General features: G+C 40.2%; 1 protein-coding gene across 5 annotated transcripts in view; it reads right to left on the bottom strand.

The window, feature by feature from the left end:
* Nucleotides 1–26,703, bottom strand: part of LOC127414486 (F-BAR domain only protein 1-like) — a 74,626-nt gene that overhangs the window by 23,149 nt on the left and 24,774 nt on the right. For 4 of the 5 annotated variants that reach the window (XM_051652528.1, XM_051652530.1, XM_051652529.1 and 1 more), the window contains 6 exons: nt 21,225–21,278; nt 14,184–14,275; nt 5,672–5,746; nt 2,273–2,414; nt 1,643–1,795; nt 1,145–1,249 (listed from right to left, as the gene is read on the bottom strand). In XM_051652528.1, the coding sequence (XP_051508488.1) occupies nt 1,145–1,249; nt 1,643–1,795; nt 2,273–2,414; nt 5,672–5,746; nt 14,184–14,275; nt 21,225–21,278 (621 nt within the window). The remainder of the gene's footprint in view (nt 1–1,144; nt 1,250–1,642; nt 1,796–2,272; nt 2,415–5,671; nt 5,747–14,183; nt 14,276–21,224; nt 21,279–26,703) is intronic. The other variant, XM_051652531.1, reaches the window with a different exon arrangement.

Below are 26,703 nucleotides of genomic sequence, written 5' to 3'. Positions count from 1 at the left end.
AAAACTCAAAAAACTTCCATTTCAGAATAAATATTGCTATGTTGGTTTTAAAGGGGATATATAAGGGAAAAAAGATTTTCCTTTTGAAATAAAAGAGTTAAATGTACTATGCAGACTCAGTAGCCACCCAGACCATTTATAGAAAATAATCTGCAAAAATTACAGTTATTATTAGACCTTCTTGACTAAGACCTACAGTGCCAAGTGGCAGTATATTTTCACAATAATAACAGATTTGTACACATTTTTGTAACAGATTACATATTTAAATACTAAAGTTTTTAAGCTAAAGTGTGTAATTTCTGCGCCACAAGCGCACAGACAGTCCCGCCCCCACCTCACACCATTGGTTGAATCAATGTTATTGTGTCTGTATGGACGGGTCTCTGAAAACAAACAGAGGAATTTTTATAGCGCCACCGAGACACAGTATTTACAGTTTTCAAGACAATTAACCTACAAATGGCTTACTTACACTTGCCTCTGCATATTAAGCTGGGATAAAAGAAAGTATTTTAACACAGAAAAAGTTACAAACTTCAGCTTAAAGTACAGTAGCAAAAACAGCCAATTTATCATAATGGTCACAGAGAGGGTGGAAAACGGTAATTAAGTATTGGAATATGACTGTTTTGGCAAAAGAAATTTAAACTAAAATATACAGGTAAGTGGACAAAAAAAATGCTAAATAAGTGGTGTGTTCACTTTCAGTAGTGAATTTAGCTCTTTGAGTTTAACTTAAAAGATCAACACTAGCATTTAATAGTGGTCAGCCTCAATGATTTAAAGATTCAGCTGCTCTCAGTGACATCAGAACATAAATATTACTGATCCATCCTTTCTTCTGTCTCAAATTATTCATGAGTGCAGGTTTGCTAGCTTCTTCACCAGGCAAAAAATAGACCACAGGCATATAATCATTTTGTCAGACTCCTTTAATGATCCTTGTAGCCATGGTAACTTTACATTGCTTATCGAGCTTGTTGAAACCCACATTCTGTGAACTTGTTGGCTCACCCAAATTATTATTGCCTTAAAAGATATTTCACACATGCAACTGTGGTCTGCACTATTGCCCTCTATAAAAGGCTGGAAAAAAGTTCACAGTGACCTCAACTCTCAGATGATCTTTCAGATCCCTAACCTGTGCCGATTCATTCATCTTCTGTTCAAAGTCTCCTCCAGCACGGTTAAACTTCTCTATTGACACTGCAAAAGACTCAGCCGCCTTCTTAGATTTCAGCTCAGCCTAAAAAAGAGCAACAGAAAAAAATATATTTTCAAGGTAACAAAAACTTCAGGGTGATGCAAGAAAGCCACCAGCTTAATTTCTTCTCCTTTTCACACCATGTGAGTCTCTTGCACACTTGAGTGCTTTACCTTTCAAAAGTATAGAAAGAAAGAACACCACAGAAAGGATGCCGTCTGGAAGTCATGAAAGTACAAGGTATGTAGTCTTAGTTTTACACTCTTCACCTGTGCAGTGTGTTGCGAATATGAGAAAATGAGCAAACAGAAATAACTCATCAAAACACTATTCAGTCGTTTGTGACTCAGTTGCACAGCAGTTTTGCTTTTTTGCTTTGTCGTGTTTGTCTTTTTGTGTCACACTTGTTTAGGACACAGTCACACACACACAAACCTTTTCCAGCTCTTTCTGAGGCGCTCCCTCTTTGCGTAGTCTCTCAAGCTCTACACACTTGCTGTGGTAGCCTTCTCTGGATTTCTGTAGGTGGGCATTCTGCACCTGAAGAGATTGCACTGCTTCCAGAGTCCCAATCACCTCCTCCTTCGTCTATATAAGGCACAACATTGTCATGTGTCAAAAATACAGTGGGGTCAAAAAGTCACACTGAAAATCTGGGATTCAAAATAATAAACATAGAAATAAACAAAATTCTTCAAGTCGTTATAATGTAAAATCTGTAAGAAATATTTACGGTTACTAATCAAATCTAAGCAACTGATCATGTACTCAAATGCATGTACATTTTTAAACTTTTAACTCATACTGTTCTGATAAAAAATAATTTGTAATGAAGAAAATTTTAAAAATACAAGAAAGTTAACTAGTGATCTCAGACTTTTATTCTATTCAAATGTCAAATATACCATACTGTACATGCAATATGTAAAGTTTTTAGAGCCCAATATGTTTGTTTATAACAACAGCCAGTTAATCAAAGGCAATCAAAGACAAACACAGAGATTATATGTACAGGCAGGCACTATACCAGACCACCCTGGATCCTGCCGGAAGTCCTTTAATTACCTTACGGTGAATTTTGACCTGCTCCTCGCTGTACTTGTTGATGTCACGGATGAGGTCATTCATCTTCTTCATGAGCTCCAGGTGGCAGAGGGCCAGTTTATCAGAGGACACGCGAAACACTTCCCACATGGGGGCAAATGTGCTGGGGACAAGAGCAGGTGGTTAGATGCTGAAGTATGGAGTGTGTAAGCCGCTCAAATGTATTACAGCACAGCAGTATTAGACTAACAACAACAAGCTTCCTTGTCTTTGGAAGTTATCGTCGCAGTTTCCCTTCAGAACAGGGCCTACATACACTGCATGGTCAAATAAAAAGTAGCATACTCTAATATTTTGTTGGACCGCCTTTAGCTTCGATTATGGCATGCATTCGTCGTGGCATTGTTTCGACAACCTTATGCAACATCACAACATTTATTTCCGTCCAGAGTTGCACTCATTTTTGGCCGAGATCTTGTACTGATGACGGGAGAGTCGAACCACTCCGTAAAGTCTTCTCCAGCACATCCCAAAGACTTTCAATGGGGTTAAGGTCAGGAGTCTGTGGTGGCCAATTCATGTGTGAAAATGATTCCTCATGCTCCCTGAACCACTCTTTCACAATTTGAGCCCGACGAATCTTGCCATTGTACTCCTGGAAAAGTGTGTAACTTTTTTAAAATGTTAATATGTTGTATGTGGCAAATGGCAACTATACACTCACTGAGCACTTTATTAGGAAAACCTGTACACCTATTTATTCATGCGATAATATAATCAGACAATCATGAGGCAGCAGTGCAATGCATAAAATCAGCATATACTGGTCAGGAGCTTCAGTTAATCTTCACATCAACCGTCAGAATGGGGAAAAATGTGATCTCAGTGATTTCGACCATGGCATGATAGTTGGTGGTTTACTCCAGGCTTGTTGGAGTATTTCTGTAACTGCTGATGTCCTGGGATTTTCATGCACAACAGTCTCTAGAATTTACTCAGAATGGTGCCAAAAACAAAAAACATCCAGTGAGCAGCAGTTCTGCAGACTGAAACACCTTGTTGATGAGAGAGGTCAAAGGAGAATGGCCAGACTGGTTCGAGCTGACAGAAAGGCTATGGTAACTCAGATAAACACTTTGTACAATTGTAGTGAGCAGAATAGCATCTCAGAATGCACAACACATCAAACCTTGAGGCGGATGGGCTACAAAAGCAGAAGACCACATCGGGCACTTTATTAGGACCATAGTGTTCCTAACAAAGTGCTCAGTAAATGTCATTAGTAGGTTGATTTCCCTAAAATGTTAGAACACTGGCCTCTGTGGCATTTTCAAAACATTGCTCTGTTTGTTTGAGCTTCCCAACCAGCCTGAAACAGCAACACTGGCTCAACCATTGGCATGGGTTAGGGGCGGACTACCTGTTTGTCCAAGCAATGGAAGACAGAGGAGTGTTCGGGAAACCTGCTTGAAAACAATCACAATTTTTATCATTCTGTTTGGTGACGCTAGTGGTGCAGAAATTACACGCTTCAGGTTTAATAAAAGTTGTTTTATAAACTGGATGGGCAAATAAATAGCATAAAGTAATTAATTGGAAGTGATGTTTTATTAGCTTTGTACTAGTACTCCTTAAAGGTGCAATATGAAACAATTTCCATGTAATATTCGCCTTTCTTTGGCCAATGTGTGAATGGCTTGTAATGCAACTTAAAAAATGAGCCCTTCCCGGACTTCCTAGGTTGCCTATTAAAGCCTGTAGACTGATTTTCATGCGAAGGGAGTGGGTCGCTTTTACCAGGAAAATCCAAAGGATGTGATGTTTATGCACGCTCCTGAGAGCCTTGCCTCAGTAATAGCTTCTCTTCCACGTCAACAGACAGTCTGCAACATTAGGTAATGTTATCTTAGAGATGGAATCCAGCAAACGTCTGGCTCCCAGCACAACACTGACTCCTACACAAACCCCTAAGTAAGCCAAAAAAACGAAAAAAAAAAAAAAATTATCTACTGAATCCTGTCTGACTAAGCAGGAACATGATCATGGTCGAGCAAAAACTAGAGTGAACACTGGCAGGGCATTTGATTCCTGGAGGGAACTTCGTTTGGTTTTGGGGATCAAAACCGACCCTGAATTGGCGTTCTTCTTATTGGACAGGTAAGCTTACATAACTGCAAAGCATGTGAAATATAGTGCCATAAGGATTGATCTGTGTCATTTTAGCTAAACTACAATAACACATGAAATGAATGCTAGACAATGTTCAAGATAATGCAAAAAGACCCATTAATTAGTGTAACGTAACTTGGTTATACAGAAAATATATTCATTCTATTATTATAAAACAATAGCGCATCGATATATCAAAATTACAGTTGTGATGGAATCACATCAATACTGAATTGTGTCAACATATTTATAATGTACAGTCTATTTTATAAACAGCTACTGTCATCATCCACCAAATTTAGCTAACAGCTATTGATAAAGCTGGCTAGCTAGCTAACGCCAACATAGGCTATTGTATAAATGCAGTCAATGTATCATGCAAAGAAAAGTGATTACTTCAAACTACAGTCTTGCATAACCAGACCTATATCCACATTTTGTTTTAGCCCTGTTCCAGCACTGGAGAGTCAAATATAATATACAGTCTCAAAATTTGTAGTAAAACAATCATACCTGTGTAATTTTAATTATGCTATCTCATCTGTCAGCATGATGCCGGTGAATCACGTCATCTTTTTGTACATTACATCATTGTTTTGGCTGATGCTCGCGTTCCTATGGAGTGTGTGCATGAGCGCGAGCAGGAGCAACAGGTATCTGGCTGCAGTTCACTTAACGGCCACAGGTGTCATTAATAACAAGGGTTTCTGAATCTTACATACTGCACCTTTAAAAATGTTAACAAATCTGAGCCATTGGGGTAGTGGCCAATGCAAACAAACTTTGCACTATCACAAATTCTGTTTTCACGGTGTTAAAGCAGTGCACGATTGTTATTGTGACAACTAGCACATGCTGGTGCACACAGGAAGTGAGATGATGAGAGCAGAGGAAAGGGCTAACCATAGCTACACATTTTCACACAGCCACATGCACGTCTACACAAACACAAATACAAGCATGCAAGTCCTGACTCCTTGACAGCACAATGGACCTTATTCACAGTATTGCCATCTTTAATTTTAGTTTTGGATCAGTCTTCCGACGAAACTTTGTAAAAAACATCTTTCCAAGAAGTTTCGGTTGACAAAAAATTTCAAAACACATGAGTTATGTAAAATGAGATGTGATCTAGGAGCTTTATACAGCTTATTACTTTACATGGCACTGAAGACACTGTAAGTCTATTACCCACAGTAAACCAGTCCTGTATAATTTTGAATCTCTGATCTTAAAATTAATATTACTCACCCAAGAGGGCTTCCATTGCTAGCAATTTTGGCCAGTTTACTCATGGATTTCGAGTAGGTCTCCTCAATGGCCACCCTTAAATGTAAAAAAAAAAAAAAACATGCAAAAGACTGGTTTAGTGATTTAGTACCAACATTATGGCCTCAAAGTACATGAAAAACTCTTTAACGCTAAGTAACAAACAATATGCTTATATTTGGAATGATGTAAATGTTGCCATATATTACAGAGGTACAAGTAAAGTTAAAATTACCTTCTGAAAACATAACAAGGAGGAAATTAATGGAAACACTGATATTAATAAAGTTCCAGATGGAATTTATTGACTTTGTTTTATGCACTTTTTTTCAGGGGCAAATCTGTGGCATTCTCTTGAATGGTTTTAAATGTAGTAAAAATGTGCTAAATAGACCTGAGAGTACTACACTATTATTGGTAGCTGAAAGCATTATCAAATTTGCCAAAATAGTTAATAAACACAAACACACAAGAGGCTGGAGATGTGTAAAATGACAGGTTTTCAAATTATGATTCATTGTGGGCCTGCCTTCCAGTAAACACACAAAGAATACAGAAATCATTAATAGTTAAAAAAAACTCCTCAGACAAGAAAACTGAGAAAACACCCCAGTTCTCCAGAGGTCTGCCGCCACAGCTGTGCACACCCATTTCTTATCAATCATTGTGTGATCGACCCCTCAATAAGCCAATCTCCTTTGTCTTGACTTCAAAGTCACACATGGGAAAAAGGATGTACTTGTTACCATCCCAGTGGGCCGGGCTATATGCTGGCCTTATCTTTCAAAAAGCATCTTATTTGTAAAGTGAAATTTAGTTTTCTGTTGGGACCCCAACAATGGAAAGTGAAACTGCACTTCTTTAAGGTTCAGAGCCACTTTGATGCCTGATGTCTTGAGTGGATACAAAATAGCCTTTGAAAATTGATTTATGTAATTTATTGCCCAAGCTACACTTTTATCAGGGACGTATTTGTCTTTCTCAATTTTGTCAGCACTCCCCTCTAGGGCTTTACTGGACAGATTTCAGGCCAAAAAAAACAATTGAATCCTACAGTGCATTACAAATGGGTACTGCATCCAGCTCCATTATAATGGATAGAATATACTATAAATGTTGGCAGAAGGCTTGTCGGAGGTGTAAACAGTCTCTGGTCTCTCTGCAGAATGAGATGGTGTCTGTATGGAGTTTATGTTAATTATTCCAATTACAACTCAAGTGTCTTCTACAGATCAAAATGAAATGCGCACACATCCCATATATCTGTCAGTAGAAGGATAAGACAAAAACAAAGATTCCTTCATCTGTCTGATCAGGACTTAATCAGATATGGTGGACTCTGACTCCAGCAGTAGCAATTTCAGACTCTGCTGAACAGCCTTGCATATGGGAATACATGTGTATGTAGAGAGTGAGCACATTGTTGTCTGCACTGCTCCTCTCAGGTTAGTGCATTTTGACACTCTAATGTTGTGTGCTCAGAGATAGCACAGCAGTGTGGAGAGAGAGCGCAATGGAATATAATAACATAAGGTAAGACATAACATTGTAGTAACAACATAATGTAACGCAACGTAACAACGCAATGTAACGCAACAAAGCGAAATGTGCTGTAACACAACGGCCCTGTTTCCACCTGGTATTTGTCACAGTTATTCAACGTTCTGTTCTGTGGACTCTTATTTTGATATGGTTTTTGTATCATCCTTAGTTTCCCCTGGACTATACTTCCCATAATGCACTGCCCTCATCACTGCCATCTGTTCCCAATCCTCCTCACCTGTCCTCCATTTCCTCATCAGCACATGTGTATAAATACCCTCCAGTTTTATTCATTCCTTGTCAGTTCTTGTATTGTTACGTTGTGTAGTTAAAGTGTTTAGTTGGTTTAGTGATGTTTAGCATTCTAGTTTGTTCTACTCCAGCGTTTGTTCCACTCCAGCGTGTTTTCCATGTATGATCGATGTTCCACTCCTGCGTCTACAATTAAAAGTCTGAAAGATTACTTCTGCGTCTCCTCTCTTCCTCTCCACTAACCCAACGTTACAGAAGAACTGACCGAACTAAATGGATCTACCGCCTGCAGTAGCAATCCTCCTCCTCGAACAAGGAGACCATCCAGTTAAGGATCATGTGCGTGAGTTTCTCCATCTCGCTAATTTGGTGCACTAATACCACCACGCTCTGGTGAGTTCCTTCAGGGCTGGCCTGAATAGTGCATTTAAGGAGCTGATGCCTCTGTCGGGTCCTCCCTGGATGATCTCCGACTACGTGGAGGTGGCTCTGCAGCTCTGTGGCTCACCCTTCACCGTGGGTGTGGAGGATGAGGACTTTGAATCTCCTCCCACAGTGGACATCCTCCAGCCTTCCACGGCCCCTGTCTCCAAGGTAACTCCTTTCCATACAATTCCCCTAAATAAATTTTTTTTGGGGGGGGGGGGGGGTTGGGGGCTCATCCTCTCCAAGCTCCGGTAGTCGATTCACCGCCACAGTCAGCGGTAACGTTCACGGAGGTTGCATTGCTTCCCAGCCTTCCACGGCTCTTATCCCCGAGCCTCCCACGGACACTTAGCCCCGAGCCTTCCACGGCCTCGTCCCTCAATCCTCCCATAACTCTGCCTTCCATGGCTTCGCCCCTCGAGCCTTCCCTGGCTCCGCCTCCCATGGCTCCGCCCCTCGAGCCTTCCACGCCTCCGCCTTCCATGGCTTCGCCCCTCGAGCCTTCCACGGCTCCGCCCCCAGAGTCTTCCACGGCTCTGCCTGCCTTCGTCGAGCCTCTCCAAGCTCTGCCTGCCTTCGTCGACCCTTCCTTGGCTCCGCCCTCTGTGTCTCCTACTGCTCCGCCCTCAATCCCTGGATCTCCCCCACCTACGGCTCAGCCCATTCCACCACGCGCTCCACTACCTGTGTCTCAAAAACCCAATCCTCCTGTGGCTCTGCCAGCTCCTCCTCCAGTTCCTTCCCTTGAGACCCAAATCCTCCATCCTCCTGTGGCTCCGTCTCCGGACCCATCTCCAGCTCTGCCATCGAGACCTCAAGTCCTTACTCTGTGGCCACCTCCTAGGCCTCCTGATCCAGTCCCTGCTCTGTGGCCACCTCTCAGGCCTTCTGACCCAGTCCCTGCTCTGTGGCCACCTCCTAGGCTATGTCACAGTTATTCACCTTTCTTTTCTGTGGACTCTTATTTTGAAATAGTTTTTGTGTCATCCTTAGTTTCCCCTGGACTACACTTCCCATAATGCACTGCCCTCATCACTACCATCTGTTCCCAATCTTCCTCACCTGTCCTCCATTTCCTCATCACCACATGAGTGTATAAATACCCTCCAGTTTTATTCTTTCCTTGTCAGTTCTTGTATTGTTACGTTGTGTAGTTAAAGTGTTATTTAGTTGGTTTAGTGATGTTTAGCATTATAGTTTGTTCCACTCCAGTGATTTCTCCTTGTATGATCGATGTTCCACTCCTGCGTCTACAATTAAATGTCTGAAAGATTACTCCTGCATCTCCTCTCTTCCTCTCCACTAACCCAATGTTACAGTATTAAGATGCGTTTCGGGTGATTCGATCACATATGTTCAGGTGAGACACATCGCTGTTTACACCTGGTCACTTAAATGTGTTTCCTGTGACCACTTGTGTTCAGATTTGGAGGGGAGGGTCTCTGTTGTTTCATGACGACATACATCGATCACTATGTCAGTGTGTTACTGCATGATATTAAATCACAACAAAGAAAGAAAAGACAAAGTAAGCGTGAAAAAAAGGTGCGCCGTTTCTCCTAGAAGCGGTTGAAATTTACTCTAAGCACAGACGCAACATGTCAAGCAGAATTATCCATTATTTTAGTGGATTATATGTATTAAAGGAGCTTCAGGTGTTCATGCTTCTCTTCTGTTTTGATATCAGACACACTAAAGGAGATCCGTGAAGCTCTCGTGATTGTGTATGTATCCGATTTTTAAATTTTCAGAGCGGACGGTTATGTCCTTTTAAATCCGCTCATAATCTGCTAAATTTAAACTCTCGTTGTAGCGTAGCGGTTGATTAACAGGTGAGGGGTGGCACTTCACTGCTGCCAAGACGCATGAAGGATGGATTAGCGTTTACACCTCAAATGCGATGTGGACATTTTTGAACACATTAGTATGTGGTTTCTGCGATCCAATCACAAAATGTTTTAGACCCCATTTAGATCTGTATTTAGGGCTGACCACATGTGACCGGATTACCTGAAATGCATCTTAATACCAGGTGGAAATGGGGCCAACGTTCTGTAACGCAGCGTAATGCAATGAAATGTTACCAAACGCAACAGAACATAATATTATGTGACAATACGCAGCATAAGGTAACAACGCAGCATAACAACGATGTGTAATGCAAAGCAAAGCAGTGCAACAACGTAACGCAAAGCAACAACATAGCACAATGCAACAACGTAGTGTAACACAACGTAGTGTAACAACACAACGTAAGAATGCAATGCAACAATGTAATGCAATGCAACAAAGTAGCGTAACACAACGTAGCATAACACAACGTAACATAAGTCAACATAGAGTAACACAACCCAACGTAAGATAACGCAACGCAATATAACAATGAAACGAAGCTAGCAATGTAAAGTAACACAACGTACCGCAATGTAACCTGCCATAGCTTAACGTAGCATAGCATAACGTGATGTAACATGACCTGACCTGACATGACATCATAAAAATATTATAAACACATCATCCATGTGAACATTTCTCTCTTCATGCAAAATAACCAAAAAGTTCCACTCCTGCTTTAGTGTTACAAAACACAACAAGATGCAGAAAACTTTTTTTGGACTCAAGATGGCGCCAAATATGGCTGCTGCACTGCGAGCTCCGACACAACATGTTAGTGTTTTGTTTGTTTTGTTTACAATTCTTATGTTTTTTTGTCTTGGATGTTGTCTGCCTTATTGTCTATGACAGACATTGGCTTTTGGACATTGGTTCAACAATTACACACCGTAAACCGGACTTCAAATTACTCAATGCCGACCTGCTGTTTACAAACACGCAAGCGGAGCCCTTTGTCTGGGCAGCCCGGACGCAAAAATGCAGGAGGAAAAGGGGAAAAAGAGCCAGGATTCTCAGCCGCACAAATCGACCCCCGCTACCCAGTATTCTACTGGCAAATGTTCAGTCTCTGGATAACAAGCTCTGCGAGCTGAAAGCGCGGATCTCTTTCCAACGAGAGACGAGGGACTGCTGCATTATCTGCCTTATGGAAACTTGGATGTCTGCGGAGATTCCAGACTCAGCCATTGAACCCGCGGGGTTCTCCGTGCACCTAGCGGACAGAGCGAAAGACCTCTCAGGTAAAAGCAGAGGTGGTGGTGTATGTTTTATGATCAACAAATCCTGGTGTGATCAGAGGAACGTACATTCTATCAAGTCTTTCTGCTCTCCTGATCTGGAATTTCTCATGCTTCTGTGTCAACCATTCTGGCTACCCAGGGAATTCACAGCGGTCATTATCACTGCTGTGTACATCCCGCCACAAGCTGACACAGACCGGGCACTCAAGGAACTGTATGGGATTATAAGCAAAGAGGAAACCGCGCACCCCGAGGCCGCGTTCATTGTGACCGGGGACATTAATAAAGCCAGTTTCAAATCAGTCGCACCAAAATGCCACCAACACATTAGTTTCAACACACGAGGGGACCGAGTTTTGGACCACTGCTACTCTCCCTTCCGGGATGGCTACAAATCCCTCCCCCGCCCACCATTTGGCAAATCGGACCACTCTTCCATTCTGCTTTTGCCCGCTTACAGGCAGAAGCAGAAACAGGAAGCACCCACCCTCAGAACGATCCAGTGCTGGTCAGACCAATCAGATTCTACGTTACAAGACTGTTTTGATCACACGGACTGGGAGATGTTCCGGTCCGCCTCTGATAACGACATTGAGCTTTACACTGATAGCGTAATGTGTTTCATCAGAAAGTGCGTAGAGGACGTCGTTCCGACCAGAACAATACGGATCTATCCGAACTAGAAGCCATGGATTAATAGCGATGTTCGCGCGGCACTTAATGTGCGGACCTCTGCTTTTAATTCCGGGAATGCGGAGGAGCTTAAACAAGCCAGTTATGCCCTCCGAAAAACTATCAGAACAGCAAAATGCCAGTACAGGAACAAGATTGAAGGACAGTTAACACCACCAACTCTAGAAGCATGTGGCAGGGAATTAACAACATCACGGACTTTGAAGGGAATAAAAACTCTGCCATGAACACTGCTGCTTCTCTCCCGGATGAGCTAAATACTTTTTATGCTCGTTTTGAGGGAAATAACACCGCCTTCATGGAGAGAGCTCTCACGGCCGAAGCTACAGAGGTTAGTTCACTCTCCGTCTCTGTAGCGGATGTAACCCGATCCTTCCGACGAGTGAATATCCGCAAAGCCGCGGGTCCAAACGGCATTCCGGGCCGTGTCATCAGAGCGTGCGCGAACCAGCTGGCTGGTGTTTTTACGGACATTTTCAACCTTTCCCTCTCTTTGTCTGTAGTCCCCACATGCTTCAAAACATCCACCATTGTGCCTGTTCCAAAGCAATCAAAAATCACTTGCTTAAATGACTGGCATCCTGTTGCTCTGACCCCCATCATCAGCAAATGCTTTGAGAGACTAATCAGAGATTACATCTGCTCTGTGCTGACTCTCTCACTAGACCCACTGCAGTTTGCTTACCGCAACAACAGCTCCACTGATGATGCCATTGCATCTACAATACACACTGCTCTCTCCCACATGGAAAAAAGGAAGACTTATGTGAGAATGTTGTTTGTAGACTACAGCTCAGCATTCAACACCACAGTGCCCTCCAAGCTTGATGAGAAACTCCGGGCTTTGGGCTTAAACAGCTCGCTGTGCAGCTGGATCCTGGACTTCCTGTCAAGCAGATGCCAGGTGGTTAGAATAGGCAGCAACATCTCCTCATCACTGACCCTCAACACTGGAGCCCCACAGGGCTGTATTCTCAGCCCGCTCTTGTATTCCTTGTACACACATGACTGTGTGGCAACACATAGCTCCAATGCCATCATTAAGTTTGCTGATGACACGACGGTGGTAGGTCTGATCACTGACAATGATGAAACAGCCTAAAGAGAGGAGGTGCACACTCTGACACACTGGTGTCAGGAGCACCACCTCTCCCTCAACGTCAGTAAGACAAATGAGCTTGTGGTGGACTTCAGAAGAAAAGACAGAGAACACAGCCCCATCACCATCAATGGAGCACCAGTGGAGAGAGTCAGCAGCTTCAAGTTCCTGGGTGTCCACATCACTGAGGAACTCACATGGTCCATCCACACTGAAGTCGTTGTGAAGAAGGCTCATCAGTGCCTCTTCTTCCTGAGACGGCTGAGGAAGGTTGGAATGATCCGCCACATCCTCACACGGTTCTACACCTGCACTGTAGACAGCATCCTGACTGGCTGCATCTCTGCCTGGTACGGCAATAGCACAGCCCACAACTGCAAAGCACTGCAAAGGGTGGTGCGAACTGCCAGACACATCATCGGAGGTGAGCTTCCCTCCCTCCAGGACATATATACCAGGCGGTGTGTGAAAAAAGCTCGGAGGATCAGAGACTCCAGCCACCCAAGCCATGGGCTGTTCTCACTGCTACCATCAGGCAGGCGGTATCGCAGCATCATGACCCGCACCAGCCGACTTCATGATAGCTTCTTCCCCCAAGCAATCAGACTTTTGAACTCTTGGTCTCCCACGATCAAATACATCAGCACTGCACTTTATTACTCTTACTCTTATATCTCACACTGGACTGTCATAAATTATATTATTATCATATTATATTCTCTCTTAACAGCTTACTATCAACAGACAGCCTGAATGTCAGTACAGTACAATACAACCTACTGTACATTCTATATATATTTTTTATTATTATTGAATAATGTGTATATATATTTTGTGTATTGTACACTGTACAGTGTATGTTATTATTTGTATATTGTGTTGTGTGTAATTATGTGTATAACAGATGTTTAAATTGTGTTGTGTTAATTTGATGTTATTGTATATTGGTATATGTCTCATCACTGTCACGACTGCTATGTTGATCGGAACTGCATCCAAGAATTTCAAACATCATTGCACTTGTGTATATGGCTGTGTGACAATAAAAGTGATTTGATTTGATTTGAAACCAAATAACACATAAGATACAGTACAGTACAATACCTTAAAGATATGTTAAGTACAGTAAACATTATCATAGTATCAAAACATGTTACTATAAGAACATTCCACTCTTTGTGTATCGTAACATATTTAAAAAATAAAACTACTTCTGGGTTACAGTGTAAAACACAAGAAGTGAGATGCAGAAACCAAATTCCATGTCATATTCCTGTCAACACCAGTCACACCGTATCACCCCTCCTCCCTATCACCAAGACAACTCCCACGAAAAACAACAACTCACCTCTCACGCACAAACTCAGCAAGCTCTTTGGTGGCAATCTGTCCATGCTTCATGTTGTGGTAGAGAACATCGAAGCCGGCACTCTTTTCTCCCTGTGAACAAACAAAAACACCAACATAAGGTATATTGTGTGTGTTAAAATGAATCATACATGGGAACAAATAGTAAGTGTTAATATCAAAATAGCACAAAGGCTTTGGAAGGTGGGTTGAATTGCTTATTGTTGTTTGTGTGCTACAGTAGGCACCAAATAGGTGTCTGGTCAGAACACTTAGAGATAGTTCACCTAAAAATAAAACTTCTCACATCATTTACATTCATTGCTTCTTTTTCCACACAATGAAAGTGGTGACTGAGGCCTAGCATATTCTTTCTTCCATGGAACATAAAAGGACATCATACAGATAAGTAATTTATTACAGAATTTTAATCACCATTTTATTTATTATTACATCATTAACCCTCATGCCATCCCAGATGTGTATGATTTTCTTTCTTTTGCTAAACAAACAAAGATTTTTAGAAGAAAATCACAGCTCTGCAGTTCCATATATGCAAGTGAATGGTGACCAAAACTTTGAAGCTCCAAAAACCACATTAATGCAGCATAAAAGTAATCCATAAGACTCCAGTGGTTTAATCCATGTCTTCTGAAGCGATCCAATGGGTTTTGGGTGTTTCTCCTTTATCAATGTACATCTTACTATTGCACTCTCTAGGCACGATCATGATTAAAGTTTTGTTCACCATTCACTTGCATTCTTTGTACCTACAGAGCAGAGATATTCTTCTAAAAAATTTTGTTTCAGTTCTGCAGAAAAAAGAAAGTCATACCCATCTGGGATGGCATGAGGGCGAGTAAATGATAAAAGAATTTTCATTTTTTGGTGAACAGTTCTTTTAAGACAGGGCTAGTCACCTGGTGGCTCATGGGCCAAATCCGGCCCTGCACTGGCTCCTGTGTGCAAATTCACAACATTAGCAGAACAAATTTTTCCCTCACTGAATTGGAGGAATAGAGAAAAAGGAATAGATATTTTTACCTTTTTTGTCAAAAAGAAAATTACATTTAAATGTATTCTTATGTAAAATTACACTTCTAGATTAGATGACCATTCTTTTCTTTATGTGGGTTGATAATTTGTAATGTTAACATTATCATTATGTTTTTATTTTCAAAGTTAAGATGTTTTTATGTTATAGTTTTTCCAAACCTATTTGTTAGTTGAGAGTGTGATGCTGAGTGACAGAATGGAAATTCCACTGTCAGTGACAAAAATATACATACTGTATATTTACAGTATGATTTACAGATTCAAACTGGGTATCAATTACCCATGGACCCTTCTAGTGTTCAGTTTCATTCCATTACGCAGTAAATAATAACAGTAAGGTGATGTTTAAAGAATTAGGGTTGCAAAAAGCACAAAAAGGACGTCACCAGTTATTCAATGGCAGCAACCAACATGTAATTTCAGTGTTAAAATGAAAAAAGAAAAAAAAAAACAAACAAAAAAAAAAAAACATCAGCTAATGTTTGCTATGTTGCCAGTAAGCAAGTCGAAACCTGACCCCTTTGGAAAGCTGAACTTCAATGATTCTCTTTACTCCGCCCACACACAGCACATACAACAGTACCCCTTTAAAGTGTTAGTTCAGCCAAAAAGGAAAATTCTGTAATAATTTCATTACTTTCACGTTGCTCCAAACCTGTATGATATTCTTTCTTCCGTGGAACATAAAAGGACATGTTAGGCCTCAGTAACAACTTTCATTGTATGGAAAAAAATGCAGTGAAAGAAAATGATGAGAGAATTTGTATTTTTGGGTGAAGTCTATCATTCTGCCTAACATTTCCTTTTGTGTTCCACTAGGTGTGAGGGTGAATAAATGATAACAGAATTTTCATTTTCATGTGAACTATCCCTTTAATGCCGCCTCACTCCTTCTCTCATCCTCTTCTGCCACTCTCTCTTTTTATTCGCATGTGATGGTAAACAAGTATTTGGCAGGCATAAACTGACAGTCTATTCCCTTGACACTTCAGTCTGAATTTGGTGCTGAAAGCAAATGCAATGATTTCCATCTGCCAACAGCCAAAGTGTGTCTGTCTTTCCATGGCTCCATTCCCTAAGTTAATTTGCAATGTATACAGCAGTATCTGCCAGTCGCCTTATCTAACGCAATGCCAGCACAGAGGCAGCTTTGTGTTTGAGAAGAACATGACAGACAGAAAATGAGAGAAACAGAACAAGAGAGGGAATGGCAGCGATGGCATTAAGCAGTGCTGCAGGTGTTGAAAGAGGAACTCCAGCGCTGACCTAATACACTCAGTATTAACGTGTCTCCCACCAAGATAGTGGTTGCTAAAGCGACAGGGTTCCCCTGGTAACTGTGAGAGAGTGGGAGACACGACAGCTCGTTTCTTTAGGTGACAGGCATTAGAGTGTGTGTGGGTCAGGTTTTGCAAACATTATAGGGACCAAATGTTCCCACAAGGATAGTTAAACCTAAAATCACTTACGTTTTGGGGACCAGCCAACTGTAACATAAGGAAAACGCTTAATTGATATCCAAAATAGTGTCTTAGTGAAAATGTCAAATAAAAAAAATAAAAAATCTAGAATTGTATTAAGAGAGATGTGTGTTAACCTCTTACACTTGAAGCGGCACAGTACCGGGCCAACAGGGTGTGCTGATCACAAAAAATATATAAATATTATGGTATTTTTTGCAATTTGCTATAACAACAATCATATTTAAAACCAGTAAAAAGATCAAAAGATCACATAGCCATGTATCATATATATCTTTGGAAAGGTCTTGATTAGTAGAATACAGCGAGCACATTTTTTTCACTCAGAGACCAAGCTACAGTGAGTATTTGCATGTGAAATGCACATGTATAATAAACAGAGAAAATAGAATCATCATCATATTTTGGTTTATAACTTGATATAAAAAAGAAACATGATATAAAAGTGGCATGTCACAACTTACAGCAGATAGCTCCGAATAAAACAAGCCCACACACGACGTAATAGGATACGCAGATCCTGAAATATTCCTCAAAGAGTGTCATAACAAGCAGAGGTGGGTAGTAAAGTGCTACATTTACTCCATTACATTTACTTGAGTAACTTTTTGAAAAATAAAAAAAATAAAAATTACTTTTAGAGTAGGTTTAAAAGTGGGTACTTTTTACTCTCACTCAAGTAAATTTCTAATGAATTTTTTTAACTTTTACTTCTTTACAATGGGTGGCGTTCCTATTGTTACATTACTGGGTTTAATTTTAATTCATGTGTAATTTATTGAAAGATTAATATAAAGAGTAAACACATTTTATCAAATAAAGAGTACATTTTAAAATGTATCTGTGTTTTGTCTCTTTATATGTTATTGTGTTATTTTAATCAAGTAATGATTTGTCAACAAGTAATTTACTACATTTAGCATGAAATAAAACACTGCAGGAGTGAAGGATGCAGTAAACTCCCAGCTCGTACGTCTTCCCCGTGGTGGATTGTGGGAAATTAACCATTGTTGAGTGTACATCAAATGTACACTCGAAATTAGAGTGCACAGTGGGTAAGAGTGCACAAATGTAGGGAATGAGTGGCTCACTCAGAATTCAGACACTCCTACAAAATGGCAGACACCCGAAATAGTGCACTATATAGTGGATAGGGGGTGGTTTCAGACACAGCGAGTGTTCCACGACGGGGTTGGTGCCCTACTCACTACGCTGTGTATATGCATTTAGAGAGCGGCGGTACTGCTATACAGAACTAATGATCTAAATACTTACGACACTGAAAACTGTAACTACACTGAAATAAGAATCCACACAGGACATTAAAAGCTATGAAATAGCAAAAAATGCAGCATGTCAACTTTTCTACTGTAAACTCTCCCACATTATGCCTTGTCAATGGGCATCTCTGCAGAAAGCCAGTGAGCACCCCTCAGGTTGAACAGGAGGCTGAACTTCCCACAGTAGCTTCTGAAAACCACCTCACAAAAACAACCTGTGTTAGTCTGCAAAACTAAACAGTCTCACTTGATTTTACTTTCCCGCTGTTACAAACACACAAGCAGGGATGATGATTTTAGCAGCATGTAAGTGGGGCTAATATGGAGCTTGATGAAATAGGCATGTCTCATGGAAGATGTAATTGGGTGATTGCAGGACATTCCAGTGCCATGATGCTCAGGGTAATGAGGCAATCATGTGAGTCCTATCACACACACACACACACACACACACACACACACGCACACGCACACGCACAAACAGACAGAAGACCATCTTCACTGCGATCCCTCAAAAGATTTTTTCACATACTAGTGTCAGTGCAGGTCCATGAGTTCACTGTGTCCTGAGGCTCTCAGAGGGGGCGGGGCTATGTGATGCTGATTGGCTGGCTAAACTGTAAACAAAGTCCTGGATATGCTGGGGAGACCATGTTATAAATAACACAGAGGAAAAAATTCACAAAGAATGAATTGTGCCCACTGATAGCATCATTTATTAGCTGTCTAAAATTTTTTTTGCACCTGATTCACCAAATCGATTAACTGAAATCAAATATGGCGGCAACATCAATAACATCAAACCTCATTGATTTTCATTGCATGTCGTGACCAGATGTCATGACGTCATGTCGCAAGGACTGATGAGGTTTTAGGTTATCGATGTACCCAGACTATCTGATTTCAGTGCTTTATCATTTATTTCATTTGAGAGTAAATAACATCTAAAAATATTCTGTTCATTACACAAAATTACTGAATGTCTTCAGAAGACTTGGAATATAGTGCATGAGTCATATTGATTGCTTTCACTGTGGGTTTTTTGTTTTATTAGTTTTTTGTCCTTTTTGGAGCTTGACACACCGGAGTCATTATGGCAAAAAATCGTTTTTTTAATTTTCTCCTTTTGTGTTCCACAGAAGAAAGTAATACAGGTTTGGAGCGACATTAGGGTAATTAAATAATGACAACATTTTTAATTTTTGGTTGAACTGTTTCTTTAAGCTGTTAGACAATTTTTGCCCAGTATGGTACCATCATTGTATTCCATCATCGAAATCTTCACCCTCTTTTTCATCATTATTAATATTATCATTTGTATATTCAAAATCTTAAAAGAGGATGTTTATAATATTGTGTAATATTTCATCATTTTTAAGTTTCCCAGCATTCCCTACCAAGATGCTGCCGTGTAAGTGACTGTAACCGCTAACTGTGCATTATATTTAAACACACACACACACACACACACACACACACACACACACACACACACCTGAGCCAGTCCTGTCACCTCTGATAAATAACTGTATAAGCTCTTAGGTGAGAAAGAAGGAAATCATTGACTGACCTTAAGCACATCTCCTTCTCCCTTTTTACCCTTATCTACACAAGTCTTGATTAACTCAGATGACTGGACAGTAAGGCAGTTATATCAATGACATGCTGTTCATCCGTGATACCAATTTGTAGGTGAATCCAGAAGGCTAATTCACCATGGGTTACCTCAAGAATTTCTAATAGGTTTTTATAACTGTGTTTTTCCATTTATAAGCAAAATAAAGTCTGTGGTAAACATTACTTGGTTCTTGGGCATTTTGTTCTACAACATACTGTATATTACTCATACTCAGAGACATACCTCAAACATGAATTTGGAAGCCGCCATGTTTTTTTTAAAAATACCACAAGCATGTGAGTGAACGTGCCTGAAGAAATGGAAGCAGTTCTTAGGTAAGTAAGAGGGTAAGCAAATAATGAAAGAATTTTCATTCTTAGGTGAACTATGCTTTTAAGTAAAAATGCAATGGCTAAGGTCACACATTAAACACATTTTCCAGAAGTTCTTTTGAAGCCTGAGAGACCTTATATAACCCACATATTTGAAACAGAAAAGTTAGAGTGGAACTAAATGGACTGACTAGGCTGCTAAATGAGTTCTCTGTTCATAGCATCTGAAGGCCTGAACACCCCACTTTCCTGACTGAAGACAGCCTTGAGGAAGGAGACATATGTGCTAAATTAGGAATGTGCTTAATCACTGTGACTGCCAGTTCCCTCTCTGAGACTTAATTAATCACGTATCTTCAGTAATTACCCAAATGTGTCATCTCAGTTATTTTATACAGGTGTTTTATTCAGTGCTGGAGGAACCAATGGAGAACACACATGTGATTTGAACACATATTCAAATCACACATTATATGCACACACAAAGACACACATAAGAAAGATAACATTTGGCATTTCTTGTCATTTTGTCATCACAGAGTCCAGTGACAGATAGCCAGACGATCAAATGACCAGGCTGGGCTGGGTCAGCAGACCAAAGACTGAAACCAAACAGGAGAACAGAGCAGGGGGAATTTGAAAAAAAAAAAATAAAATAAAAAAAAATAAAAAAAAAAGAGACCCCCGGCCAAGACTACAGATGAAAAAAGGGGTGCTAAGATTAGTATAAGCAAGTCAACAACAACATTTATAGCCACAAAATCATTTATGGATCATTCAGTGTCACACAGTTAACCCAGTGACCTCAGTTCTGTTGCCAATTTGGTGCTCTTAATCTGGTCGAAGCAAGACTTCTGAGGTGTTGGAATGTGACTTGCTATCAGTAGCAGTAGTTCCTCAATGTTCTGGCTTGCTTTTCCTCTCTTTTCTCCCTTTCTCTCTGTATGAAAGGGGGCAAGCTATGTATTAAAGTAGGACACACCTGAAATAGCCCTGCCAGGTGTGCAGAAAGTGCAGAGCATAGCTGTCCTCATGGGAATACTGACAAAGCCCTGGACTGCCCCATTCAGTTTGATTCTCTACTTCTCTCTCTCTCTCTCTCTATTTTTCCCTCTGTTTCTCCTTCATACTATCCCTGAACTGACTGAAACATTCAGTTTAGGAATTCCAAACTGCTTAAAAGGCAACTGTATGTATAAAGACTCGTTAAGCATTTACTCTTACTGAACATCTGGAACATAAGCTCCCATTACCAAAGAAATCTGTCAGACTTACCCAAAAGTTGTTCTTGAAATACGCCATCTCCATTTTGACAGTTTCTAGAGAGTTCTGAAAGAGAAAACATGACAATGGCCATTGCATTAGTTTTAGGGATGGGTCACAATTGTCAACTGGTCGGTTGAGGTTCAATATTTAATCTATATATTTTTTTGTCATTTATTTATTTTTTATATATTGTCTTATACAGAATGTGTTAGACAATTTGCATTGTTAAATATGGAGCCCCTTAGAGGACAGGGATTATTTGAAGTAAGATTCTAACCACAACATTTACTATGGGTTTTATTACTATATTATTACTATTGTTATTATATTTTAACCATGATATTTATGGTAAAACATAATATTTATTAATACAGGATAACCACAACTATGGTAATAAAAACAATAATAAAAAAACTGGTTAGTTTTACTATAGTAACACCATGATAATTTGTTGTACATATGTCATACAACACAAATGGTTACATGGTTACAGCAGGTTTACTATAGTGAAACCATAGTCACTTTTTTTGTAAGGGGATGTTTTTATTCTTTGTCGAAAACCATGGTTTTAAAAACCATACTTGTACCAGAAATTAACCATGGTGTTACTTGTAAAACTGTAGTAACGATATTTTAGTTTTTTGGCAGAATGATTATAATTTTTGTTACCATAGTTTTGTTGTTGTTGATTTCCTATATTATTACAGGATGGCTTTACTATGAATATCATGATTAAATATGAATACTGTACTAAAATCATAGAAAATTTTGTGGTTATAGTTTTACTAAATCATATGATTACTATAGTGAACCATGGTATATTTTGTGATTAGTATGCTTTTACAATAAATACCATAGTTCAACTATGGTTACTGTAGTAAAACCATGGTTAATTTATTGCAAGGGAAAGCAAAACTTATTTGAGAGGAAATACAAACTTTTGTGATGGAATGCAAAACTAATGTGAGGGAATGTAAAACGTATTACAAGGAAATGCAAAAGTATTGCAAGGGAACGTAAAAATAGTTCAGAAAATAAATTCCCTTCCTTTCCTCTAAGGGGATAGTAAAACCCTTTCGGAGTCTTAAAATTCACCCCCTTAAAAAGCACCACAGCTACAGACATACATATGCAAATGGACGTCTTTGTTGCATCTCTTGCTATTTTTTGAAAAGGTCCTGCCACAAGCGTTGCAATTTAAAGACAGTGTGACAAATTAAAAATAGTCCAACTTTACAAATGTGTCTCAAGACCCCTGCATTCTGTTCCGTTGCACTCCATCTAGAGTTTTTTATAAATGCAAGAAAGGCTTTATGTAAACACCTAAGAAACACTGATCAGGATCAGGTAAACCCTGAAGCAACCTACTGTAAATATAAAGGGCTTCCTTAAGATGATTAGTCAACTAGTTGAGGTAACCCACTGACTAGATCCCTAGTCAATTCACCCAGCTGCAGGGAAAGGTTTCACAATGAGTGATTCAGTATCTTAAAAACAAGAGAGGAAGTCTTTTTCTGTGCATAATGAACTGATATTAGATGGGCCTTTGTAAATCTGCTAAATACATGTACTTCAGAGAATTGTCTGGGGGAAGGAACAAGGTACGCTATCGAAACAAGGTTAACCAGGAGAGCAGACAGACAGATAATGCTGATGGAATCAGGCTACAGGGATGAGTAGCAAAAATTCAAGGTACTTTTAAAACGATCCAACCAACACTAAGAGAGACACACTTACACACTTTTTCGGTTTCAATGCTCTAGTAGAAGACAATGAAAAGACCCTTTGTGAATGTAAAATATCAGCTAACTCAGAAATATAAAACCTTCACCTCAGCTATTATCCTGAGCAGCCCAGTGGATTATTTTTTCAGATCAAGTCTATTCAATGAAACTAATGGTAACATTTGTTAATGTCACTAAAATATTGTGGAAGGTCTGGGGCTAAACTAAACACAAAAACTCTTTTGAATGTTGAGATGTCAGATTAGTTGATCCCAGTAAATTTACATTATGTATCTATTTATCATCTCTGGACATGATAGTTGTTAGGTTGAATGTCTCTCTAAGACTTTATCCTGACAGAAACAACAGGTGCAAGGAACTGTCATTACAGTACAAACTTCAGTAATAGAGTCTTTCAACATACAAACACACACACGTTTTTCTATCATGTCAGGGACTTTCCATTGACTAATGCATTAATGACACTGCAACTCACAAAACTGAGTTAAGACCAAAATGATGTCTCTTAGACTATGATCTGTCCGGTGACAGATGGGTTTGGCTCAAATGTGCTCCGATTCAGAGAGAACAGATTGAGATTGTTTTATAAGCTACATTTGGCTGAACAATGAAAAAACTGTGTTGACTGCATTTTGGCTTTCTATAAGGCAATATTGAGAGCATCTACATGCATGTTCTTACCCCAATTATGCTTAATAAGCTGAAAACCTGTGTAGTTATGTAAAAGCATTTAACCACTTTCCTTTATCGGTGTAAGGTCATAAACGGCTTAAGAATAAACCGATTGACATGGACAGATTTTTGCCCATTACCCCAATTTCGCTTTGCATGTAAACACCTTTACCTGCATTCTTACCGGCTTATCCAATGTACGCAAGAGTGGATGTCTATTATTTCAAATCTCATGTAAACACAGTTTACTTGCTTTGTCAGGTTTTTTAAATAAGCAGATTTTTGGGAGTTATCAGCTTTATGTTGAGCTAATGGTATTTCTATCCCCTAACCCTCACAGAAACCTTTCTGCATTTTTAGAATTAAAACATTATTTAGTTTGTATATCAAGCTGTTTTTTCTCATGGAGAATGTTAGCTGCTCCCCTCAATGAGGATTTCAGGTTTTACTGTTTTTGCGGGCAAAAACTGACCCATCCTCTCCTCATCTTTTCTCACTCTCTTTCGTAAACATATCCTGGCAGTGAGTGTCAGCTCTCAGAATGGGACTGGAGGACGCAAGCACATTAATTACCAGTCCAGTGTCATGATATTGACAGGTATGTGTTCCTGCTTTCTAATGCGCCAGCAGACACCTGCAGCTCCACACATGGGACTTATAATGAGGGTCGTGACAGCAGGGTAAAATCCTTGAGAAACACCCCCTAATTTCTTATGGGCCTTTATCTAACAAGACAGTGGAGGAAGACAGAAAAGTAGAGTGAGAAAGCAGGGAAAGGAATAAGGACATGACACAGGCAGCATTTGAAACCCATGTGTCCATGAGCACAGCAGTAATATTTATGTGTAGGGAGCACTACCAAGTAAGCCACAGAGCAGGAAGGCTTGGTAATATTACATTAATGCCATTTGTCAAAGTAAAATCTTAAAAAAATTCTCCTGTTTAAGATGACCAATTATTATATCTAGAGGGCAAGGAAGCCAAATAATGACAATTAAATACTCATGCAAAATATATTATTAAATATATTAAAAATAATTATTAAAATAATTTGGAAATGTGCATTATTTATAGGTGGCTGTGAAGAGCATTACAGCGGACTGTCTAGCCGCTAAGATTGTTTTTTTGCACCTGATCCACTTCTGTTAACTGGCCAAGCAGGCATGGTTATAGGCCAATAGTGGCCATTTAATCGCCTAGCCGATATTTCGGTCTAGTTTTAATTTCAAAAGCAATATTGTCCATCTTTGGTCTGCAAATGATCGCCCTTACAAAAACATTATCTTGTGCAAACAGAGTTATTAGTGATTAGCATTGAGGAAATGAGAGCACTGTCCTTGAGTAGATGTGTTTGTGTGGGCCCTGGTCCCCCAGAAGAGAGCAGGTTTGAGGTGTGATTCCTGTTATGCTTCTAAGCACTGGATGCTGGCAGGATCTGTAATCCATGGAGTGCTGACCACAGGGCATTTCTGTGGCTTATCGGCTCTCTCTTGGCACCATCGACGGCTGCCCAGCATGCCCTTCTTACTGGACAGGGAAACACTCATGCTTACCCTTCACACTCACTCTCTCTCTCGTTCTCTCACAACCCTTTAATTAACTCGGCCTGGCCAACCTTACACCCCCACTGATGATACGAGTTTGGCAGCGTGGCACGGTCCAAAAATAAGACTCAGGCATATGTTAAGAGTACTCCAAACAGACGTCAGTGTGTAACGTGGCAGAGAGGGAATACAATCCAACTGGGACCAGAAGGAATTTCTAAAGATTGGCTTCTCGTACCCTGTAATTAGGTCTACATGTCAGCCAAATCAAAATGCAGTCTGTGTACATGATAATAAAGATACTAAGATATAAAAATGTTAATGGAATAGTTTAAAATCATTTACATGTTGTTCCAAACCATTTTGACTTTCTTTCCGTGGAACCCAAAAGAAGATGTTAGGCAGAATGTGAGTCTCAGACATCATTCACTTTCATAGCATCTTGTTTCCATACAATAAAAGTGAATGGTGACTGAGGCTGTCATTCTGCCTAACATCTTCTTTTGGGTTCCACAAATTAAGTCATACGAGTTTGGAACAACATATATTTTTAATTTTTGTTCACCTATTTTATCTTAAAATCTTCTATTAAACAGATAAACTTGTAATTCCCACCAATGACATTTGATAATGCATAAATAAATTATATGTTACACATTGAAATAACATGTTATAACTACATTCCAACCATTTGTGAGTATGGCAAATCTTTCCATGTGGGTTTGGCACTATAACGCTAGGACACTGGCAGCTGAATTTTCCACTGACCACAATCAGCCTCGTACAGCCGAGTCCTGCAGGATCCATCTGGTGTTCTATGAGAACACTACTGCGTACAGCCAGAATAAGTCACTCTACCCCCCAGGAGAATGGGCCACATTGCAAGGGATGTCGGTGTTATAATCAGTGGTAGAAAAAGTAAAAAAATGTCATACTTAAGTAAAAGTACAGATCGGGGGCCTGGGTAGCTCAGCAAGTATTGACGCTGACTACCACCCCTGGAGTCGCGAGTTCGAATCCAGAGCGTGCTGAGTGGCTCCAGCCAGGTCTCCTAAGCAACCAAGTTGGCCTGGTTGCTAGGGAAGGTAGAGTCACATGGGGTAACCTTGTGGTCAAGATTAGGGGTTCTCGCTCTCAATGGGGCACGTGGTAAGTTGTGCTTGGATCACGGAGAGTAGCATAAGCCTCCCGTGCTGTGAGTCTCCGCGGTGTCATGCACAACAAGCCACGTGATAAGATGTGCGGATTGACTGTCTCAGAAGAGGAGGCAACTGAGACTTCTGAGTCCTCCACCACCCGGATTGAAGTGAGTAACCATGCCACCACGAGGACCTAGTAAGTAGTGGGAATTGGGTAGGGCCATACGTCCTCTTTTTCGGACCTTAAAAAAGCGTCCGGCCTGGATTTCTAAATTTGCGAAAATGTCCGGGATTCGACTTTAGTTGCATTATTATATGTATCTGGTCTAATACTTCATTGTGTGCGCACGCATATTTGCATTGCTTTAACCCCTCTTTGTAAGTCCCG

Source organism: Myxocyprinus asiaticus, chromosome 24 (assembly GCF_019703515.2).
Source record: "Myxocyprinus asiaticus isolate MX2 ecotype Aquarium Trade chromosome 24, UBuf_Myxa_2, whole genome shotgun sequence".
Lineage (NCBI taxonomy): Eukaryota > Metazoa > Chordata > Actinopteri > Cypriniformes > Catostomidae > Myxocyprinus > Myxocyprinus asiaticus.
The sequence above is the reverse complement of the archived record's forward strand: the minus strand, read 5'-3'. Positions and strand labels throughout refer to the sequence as shown.